This window comes from Octopus bimaculoides, chromosome 4 (genome assembly GCF_001194135.2).
Source record: "Octopus bimaculoides isolate UCB-OBI-ISO-001 chromosome 4, ASM119413v2, whole genome shotgun sequence".
Lineage (NCBI taxonomy): Eukaryota > Metazoa > Mollusca > Cephalopoda > Octopoda > Octopodidae > Octopus > Octopus bimaculoides.
In genome coordinates, this window is record NC_068984.1 from 60180199 (window position 1) to 60189287 (window position 9089).

A 9089-nucleotide genomic window follows, 5' to 3' on the forward strand; every position below is an offset into this window, starting at 1 on the left:
TTCGCTTCAGTAATTCTTAATTTTCATGATATTCTATACGTTTTTCTCTTCTCCCACTTGTATTAATAACTTGAATAAAATACAAATTTGTTAATACTATGAATAAATCATTAAATGGATTTGTTGTTGTCGTTGTCGTAACTATTATTATTATTATTATTATTATTATTATTATTATTATTATTATTATTATACTAATAACGTAATTCTTAAGTTGATTTTTTTTTCCATCTTGCTGGTTCCCCATTGAGAGATAAATGGCCTTATGTTATAGACTGTTGTTAAATGTTTATGGTACCGTTTCATGGCAGTTGTTCAGACAATCTTCCCAGTGTTTTAGTTTGAATGTTTTACGATCAAATAAAAATGTCTTGTATCTTGTGTGTTGTTTGTGTGCGCATGAGTGTATGTAAATATGCATACATACATACATACATTCATACATATTTATGTATGTATACATATATGTATGTATATAAATACATACATGCTAGGATATATATAAGAATATATATGTGTTTATGTGTGCACTTGTGTTTATACATGTTTTGTGGATAAAGCTATTTTACATTTTGTTTAAATCCATCCATAAATAGAGCAGTGTAATCATTTCAGTAAGTTTATCTACAACTATTCTTCAAAATAGATAGGTTGTTGTAGGAATTGATTTCTTTTTAGTTCATGTAACAATTGGTATGTTAAACATCAATAGAATTTTTTTTTACATTCATTCATACACATATTTACCCACATACACACACAAACACACTCACACACACACCCACATACATTTGATTAGTTTGGTGGACATGGTTGAGAGTGTATAATGCAGATCAGCCTGATTGCAGTATATTGAATCTAGTTTGTTTTACAAGTAAAATAGTTCGTGAGACATAGAACTTTTCTAACAGATCATTGGTCTTGAGTCTAACTCTTTGGACACTTAACTACTTGGTATTGTTTTCTGATTATATGATATAGAAGTCTGTTTTAAAAGTGTTCATGTTTAAATTAAAAATCTCAATTATAATTTTAAATAAATATTTTCCATTGTGTTTAAAAAGACCAAATTCATACATGCCAATAAATGGAACAAAATAAAGGGTTATTTTACAAAATTCATCATCCAAAATTAATTAAATCCTAAAATGTATTTTGTTAGAAATATGGTCATAAACAGGTAAAAACCTGCTACAAGGTATTTTATTTTGTTTTCTGTTGCTTATTTCTCTTGCTTGGATATCTACTGTTAGGAATAGGAACAAATCATCAATTTTATTTTGTATTTTATTTTATTAATTAATCAAAGGAATAAGAAAAGGAAGAGCAAGGCTCATAATCATCGAACATTTTCTCAGTCAAGTGAAATCAATGCAGTTGATGTTGAGATTGAATTTTGTTTGAGAAAGGAGTGGTGAGTCGGATCAAGGTTGAACTGATGTCCCTTGATAATGATATAGAGGAGGGAGAATCGTCCAGTATATTGAGGATTGGTCTTTTTAAAAGACTTTTCTGTGGTTTAGAACAGTGGTTCTCAACCAGGGCCCATATGACCCCTGGAAGTGCATACAAAATTTTTGGCGGGATTCACATGAGCAAAACAGTAAATTGGGGGTCCATGGTAATATTTTAGGGGTCAATGAAAAAAACCTTGCCTTAAACGTATTTATTGCAAGAAACAACTAGGTTTCATTTCCTAACACTTAATGTAGTTCAACATATTACCAGCCACTGAAACATGTTTTCTCAGACAGTGTCTGCATGAAAAACAAAATATGAATTTTGAAAGATGTATCTATAAAACTAGTTTTTAAGCATAGAATGGCTATGGTTGTCCACCAGAGTAAAAAAGTAAAAAAGTAAAAAAGGGGTCCATATGTAAAAAAAGGTTGAGAGCTACTCATATAGAAGGAGAGTGATTTCTTGTGGAGAAGGAAGAGAAAGCTAAAGCTCATGATTTGCTACTTATACAAGTTGACCAGTCTGAGGACAGTGACCTTTAGTGGATGTGTCATAATCTTGTATTTGCTGGGAATATGCCATCCTCACAAACTGCTGATAAAATGATATGGGAATATATGAGGACTGAAAAGCAACCTCGTAATTCTTTACTAATAATTTAGGGTTTCTGTATTGTTTAGTTTGGATTCTGCTGGAAACCTTTTCCACTTGTGCCCTCTGAAAATCAGCACTACTCAAGGAAGGGTTTAATCAGAAGGAACATGCAATGAGACTGTTGTCCTAAAACAGACCTGTTCTGAGTGCTTGAGACAAGATGAATTTTCTTAAAAGCATAAAAGTTACATGATGTTTACATTTTAAGCATATAAAAATATGACAAAAATCCTTTGCAAAGAATTCTAATATCTACTTTATATACATGGATGCCTTTATATAATAACGATCAACACAGAGAGTTTGTCATCTATCTAGCAAGACTAAAGGGTCCTCTTCATTCTACATTGTCTGTGAGTGGATTTGATAGATGGAAACTGAAAGAAGCTTGTTTTACATATGTGTGTGTGCATGTGTGCAATGTATTTCTGTTTTCTTTACTTGACATTGCATGACTGTTGTAAACGAATGCCATTCATTTTGAATATTCTGCAAAAGCATAACACAGGGAAATATTACCTTGCTTGGAAACAGGTGGGGAATACAGCTGTAGGAAAATCTGTCTCATTAAAACTCTGTCTGATCCATGCAATTATTGAAAAGTAGATGTTAAAACAATGATGATGATGATGATATATGTGTATGTGTGTGTGTATTTTTAACTTGAGTCATAGACAGTTATTATATACCTAAACTATGCTTTTGTTTGATTGGTTAACCATGAATGTCAATCACAAAAATTAACATACTTAAGAGTGGTGGTGGCAGTATCAGTAGCAGTCATGATGGCTGCAGCAGTTGTAGAGGCAGCAGTTTTTCAAAACTAAAACAGGCATAATAAATGTATTTTTCTTTTACTGAACTTCATGCTTCTTACAGTTGCAAGATGTGACCATAACAGAGAGTGTTACTGGAATGATTTATTTTCCGGTCCTGCTCTGAAGAACTGTTAAAAACTAGTCCATACTGCAAGTGTACATATTCTAATGAAAATATTAGCTATTTTTTTTGTTCAGGTGTCATTTCTAAGAAACAGTTTTAAATAGTTTTTCTTTTTTGTTTTCTAGTTGAACTTAGACATGCAGCCTTTCATTGATTCAAGTGAAGTCTCATCTACACAAATAAGTGCAACTGCAGCTCCAGTTGTGAACTTGATTGAAAGAAATGGTTCCACACTGATGAATCATCTACACTCTGCATTTGAAGTGCCAACTGACAATGCAAAGGTAAGTGTTTAGTTTTGAGCTTTGTTGTTTGTTCATATTTCTCATTGAAAGTTTCATACTGTAAGCAACTGTTATGGATTTTATGTCAAAAATATACATGTGATGAAAGATAACATAGTCATTGTTCTGTAAATGGTATTGTTATTGAGAAAACTATTGTGTCACTGAAGAAGGAAAGTTTGGATTCGCTTTTACCGAAGCATCTTGGAAATAACATCAGGTAAGTAATTTCCTTACAACAGTTCTTTATTTACAGCTTGGCATAAAAATGTAAGAATCAAAGAAGAATAGTTATTTTTCTCAAGAAAATGAATGTCTTGCTGTTATATATTTGAGTATTAGGCACAATATCTTATAGCATTCAGTTAGATCCATATATGTATTATATTTATAGTGAGGGGGTTCACATCCTGCTGAAGTCAACTTTGCAGTGTCTCAACATGGATGCAGTGCAATAACTGAAACCAGTGAAAGAGCAAAATGATAAAAGAATGAGTGAGAGAGGCATCATCTAGCTTGATCATCCATAGATGGTTTTGAACCTAAGAGTATAGGGGGGAAAAAGTCTTGGCACTCATAAGAAGGACTGGTGGGAAGAGTATGGCGATGGGTCTTTGGTACTGCAAGTCAGGAAATGTCACATCTGGTTTGTTGGGGTTGTGAAAAACTGGAATAAAAAGAAAAAGAAAACATGGGGAAAACTTAGAGATGAAATCTTGTGTTCATTAAAGTTATGCCCTTTGGATAAGGATCAGGTAGTTCTGTCACTATGTAAAGGGGTGGGACTGGAGTGCAGGTAGGGTTGATGTATGATTATATTAGTTAAAGGATAGATGTTAATTTTGATTTTGAGAGTTATAATTTCTACATAGCTTTGTACTCAATGTTTTCATCTCATACTTATTACCTCCACCTTAGCAAAAGTGGAGGTACTGTTTCCAGTTGTGTTTGTTTGTCTGTCTGTCTGTCCATAGACAAGATATCTCAAGAACCGCTGGATGGATTTGGATGAAGCTTTCAGGGATGTTTGGCCTCGTGACTGGCATAAACTGATTAGATTTGGAGATTGATCCGGTACCGGACAAGGATTCTGGATTATTTTTTCCTATTTTTTAAATCTAATTTTTGAGAGCGGTTAGGTTCATGTTTAGTATTCTCATCTGTGAGAGCAATCGAGTTTATTTCAGATATTCTCATTTTAAAAATCATCTCTGGTGCTCTCTTGGTGCTCTCTGGTTGCTCTTGTGAATTTTAAAATATTTTTTATCTTGCTGTTTTCTTAAAATATCATAAATTTCATACTCATTGTGATTTGTACTGGGAAACCTTCTATTGGATCATGCATAATCTTTTTATTTTATTTACTATTTATATTTATATATATGATATATGATGTATGTATAAGAAAATTTTGATGAATTTTCAGCTTTTACTCAGTATTCCCCCAAACACATATGTGTATATATATATATATATATATATATATATATATATACACACACACACACGTATATACATATATATATATACGTATATACAAACACACACATAAACACATTCACACAAATATGTATATATTATATGTATGTGTATGTATGTATGTGTGTGTGTGTGCGTGCGTGTGAAATAAGGGGTGTCTATTTACTTTTGATATGTCTATGTATGCTTGCTATCATTCGTTCTTTGATTATTCAAATTCTTCCTATAAAAGTGAGGCTAGTTTCTTAGCAAAGAATTAAAGTTTCATCACTGAACTTTAGATAACAATAACCTGTGAAGTTTTTTTTACATGTTGAATTTTAGAAAAGTTTTGCATATTTTCACTGTTTTAGTTACAGATTATTTTTGTAAAATGTGTAACATTGTGAAATGCACTTATAATTATGGATAAAAATATATACTTCTATTCTGTGTTGAGTAGCTGTTTATTTTGAAGCATTTGTTCATAGATATATTCTATCCCTGCTTGTTTAATTATTTGAATTCTTCCATCAAAGAAGCATTCAAATAATGAAACAATTCAATTACTTGTAGGGACACTGTATCTCATTATGCAACCATAATTTACAACCAAACATATTAAAGACTTTACAAATCAATACTGCATCCTACAGTGCTAGCAATCTTCAATTGCATTGCTTACAATTAGCTGTATTCAGATGGAAAACATTGTAACAACTCAGTGCTGGTTATAATTTCAACAGAAATTCTTTAGAGATAATCTTAAAAATGAAACAAATGTATGAAGTCTCCATCATTAGAATTTAGATAGTAAAATAAGAAGTTGTACATATTTTTATTATTTCATTTACAAACTGTATTTGTAAAGTGTGTCAGCTGGTCACTTTTTTTTACTTAAAAACTCTTTGCTTTATTTTCACAATCAGCTGCATAATTATCAGCATAAATATGAATTTATAATCATCTAATTATATAGTTATGAGGGTGCATGGCTTAGTGGTTAGGGTATTGTACTCACAATCTAATGGTAGTGATTTCAATTCCTAGACTGAGTGGTGTGTCGTGTCCTTGAGCAAAACACTTCATCTCACATTGCTCTGCAATCACTTTGACACCTGATGCATGGTACACCTGTTCAGACAATGTCGGTCTGATGGAGTGAGTGAACTGATGTATAACATGAACATTTGATCACTATAAACAAATCATTTGTGTAGGTTGTTTGGCAAACGATGAACACTCATATATCGGTTTTGATGGGAAAATCCATCAATAATATGTTTATTTATTTACATGTGCCCTTATTATTTTTCAAATTTCTCACAAATAAAGAAAAAGTTGGACTCCAACTCAGAAACAGTTTGTGCCTGCAGTTTTCATGTATGAGCCTACTTGTTTGCTTGTATGTATATATATATATATATATATATATATATATGATAGCTAAACTTCTCAAGTGTTTTACATATTTTCACAGTTCCTTTAATTGCTTGGAATTGTAATTTTCTAAGTAGCTGTGTCCTTTCTTGTTTTGTGAAGCTCAGCTTCTCAAAATTGTTGCAGAGGCAAGTAATTACATAACCAAATGCTCTAATAAACAAATATAATTTAAGGTTATTCCCTGAGTATATTATCTGCAGATCTGTTATTAGTTCAGTATGAATGTTTTCTTAATCTTCTATCTCTAACTTCATGTTAACAATAACTGAACATGCTTATGTCTGGTCTGTTATGCCTACATTTTATTGAGGTTTTGGCATACACCTTTCTTTTTTCATATTCATTTTTAATATTCCTTCATATTATGAATGAAAATACTTTCTTACATTACTTTAATTCCTTGTATTTTGAAATTCAGGACTATCCTTTCTATGAAATGCATGCCCTATAGGTAAATTGTATCATGATGACATTTTGGGACAGCTGCTTATGATGCAAGTCAGGTCTTCAATTGTTAATTCTGCAGAATATGCACCAGTTGTCAAGTCTAGGTGTTTTACTTACATCCCTACCCCTTTTTTTACATCAGGCATTTTGTTGTTTTATCCTGTACCTGGATTTGCAAAAGCAAATGTATACTTTTCTAAGTGAGTACTATTGTCATAGTTGTTGGTCTTTGACAAACTAATGTGGTTATCTATGGCATTGTCACAGCTCTCTGCAGAAAAGTTGACCTCAGTAGAATTTTCACACACACTGCAGAGAGCTGTGTGTTAAAATTCTATTGAGATCAACTTTTCAATATAGAAAGTAAACTTTAGGGTTGATCTCAGCAGAGTTTTAACACATACTGCAGAGAGTTGGAACAATATATAAAGTACTGAGGTGGCAATCTGTCAGAATCATTAACATGCTGTCCGTCTTCATGTTTGCTGCTATTGATTTCGCCTGTCATCCTTTCAGGGTTTATAAAATAAGTGCCAGTTGAACATTGGGACCAATTTACTCAACTTAGCCCCTCCCCGCCAACCTGCTGGCCTCGTACCTAAATTTGAAATTAATATATAAAGCAATATATAAAGAACCAATCAAATACTTGAGTTAATTCTTCTCTTTTTCACTCCGTACACACACACATACATCACCACCATGATCGTCATCATTTTAGAATCAGTTTCACCATGTTGTCAGAATGTTGTGTACTGGACCACTCAGTATTCATTTCCTTCAAGAAATAAATGAAGACAGAGTGAAAGGCTAGCAATCTCATCTCATCTAGTATGCAACATAACCACCCAAAGAAAGAAGAGAACCTGATGATGTGGACAGATGATGTGCTGTATAGCATGGAATATTAAAAAAAAATTCATATATTTACGTATCTATGCTTGTGTGTTGTCATTTTATGGATTGGATGGGTCATCATGGGTTCAAAATAGTTCTTGCTCAGAGTTACTGTGCTTCTAGGCATGTGTCAAATGATCAGGTGACTGTGTAGGTGCAAGTGCTATGGGTTATTTCCCTTGAGTGTTTAAAAAAATATTGTGTAGGTGTTATGGGTTATTTCCCTTGGGTGTTTAAAAAAAAATTTAGTTATATGAGGTAGATATAAAGATCCCTTTCAGGGGCCATGTTATCGATTTTTTCAACAATCTAAGTATGTCACGAGGTTTTCAGACGAGTTCTACTCTTGTGTCAAGTTTCATCAAAATCAATAAAACGATGTAGGAGGAGTTAGCTAACAATGCCACAAACAAACACACACCAATTTTCCATATATGTAGCATATATATATATATATATATATATATATATATATATATATATATGTATAGTGTCTTCTACTATAGCCTCAGGCCGACCAAAGCCTTGGATTTGGTAGACAGAAACTGAAAGAAGCCCGTTGTATATATATATATATATATATAAGTATCAAAATATGCATGTGTGTGTGTGTGTGTGTGTGTGTATATATATGTACACATACACCCAGGCTTGGCCAAAAGTCATCCGACAGTAAATGAAAATTCCATAAATACTATCTGTAATTGTGTATTGACTCGAATGGAAAAATGTGTCACTCAAGAAGGTCTTCAGCTTGAATAATTATCATGATGTTTCATATCCAGTTGTTAAACAGAAATAAATCTTGGAATTAAATGGTTTTGATTTACTGTCAGGTGATTTTTGGCCACCCCTATACACGCACACATACACGCACACATATGTACATATATGTATGTGTGTAAGACCTGTTGAGCCAAGTGAAATTGTAGTTGTGACCAGTGCCTGTGCCAGTGTCACGTAAAATCACCATTCAAGCATAGCTGATGCCAGTACCACCTGACTAGCACCTATGCTGGTGGTACATAAAAAGCACCATTCGACCGTGGTCGATACCAGATTCACCTGACTGGCACCCATGCTGGTGGCATGTAAAAAGCAACATTGAGTGTGGTCGATGCCAGTGCCACCTGACTAGCTCCCATACTGGCAGCACATAAGAAGCACCCACTACACTCTCGGAGTGGTTAGTATTAGGAAGGGCATCCAACTGTAGAAACTTTGCCAGATCAGAATGGAGCCTGGTGCAGCCTCCTGGCCTACCAGTCCTTTCTCAAACTGTCTAACCCATGCTAGCATGGAAAGTAGATGTTAAACGATGATGACATACATCCAGCCATACATACATATAATTGAAATCAGATCCTATGTACAGTTCTAAATAAATAATCTAGCATGTATGTATATGTACACAGTTTTTGAATATATGTTGTGTGTATGTATGTGTGTGTGTGTGTGTGTGTATATACATATATATATATATATACATATATATATACACAT

The 9089-nt window shown here is 33.1% G+C and overlaps 1 protein-coding gene and 1 long non-coding RNA gene across 10 annotated transcripts in view; one reads left to right on the forward strand and one right to left on the reverse strand.

Annotated features, from left to right (window-relative positions):
- LOC128247589 (uncharacterized) overlaps positions 1-2750 on the reverse strand; it is a 9472-nt gene extending 6722 nt beyond the window's left edge. Inside the window, exon 1 of the long non-coding RNA XR_008263928.1 lies at positions 2635-2750. This is a non-coding gene — a long non-coding RNA (uncharacterized LOC128247589). The remainder of the gene's footprint in view (positions 1-2634) is intronic.
- The window catches only part of LOC106877306 (all trans-polyprenyl-diphosphate synthase PDSS2), a 904956-nt gene that overhangs the window by 320522 nt on the left and 575345 nt on the right, over positions 1-9089 (forward strand). For all 9 annotated transcript variants that reach the window (XR_008263927.1, XM_052967134.1, XM_052967127.1 and 6 more), the window contains exon 5: positions 3183-3341. Coding sequence is in view for 8 of the 9 variants with exons in the window: in XM_052967134.1 (XP_052823094.1) it covers positions 3183-3341 (159 nt within the window). In the remaining variant the exon portion in view is untranslated. The remainder of the gene's footprint in view (positions 1-3182; positions 3342-9089) is intronic.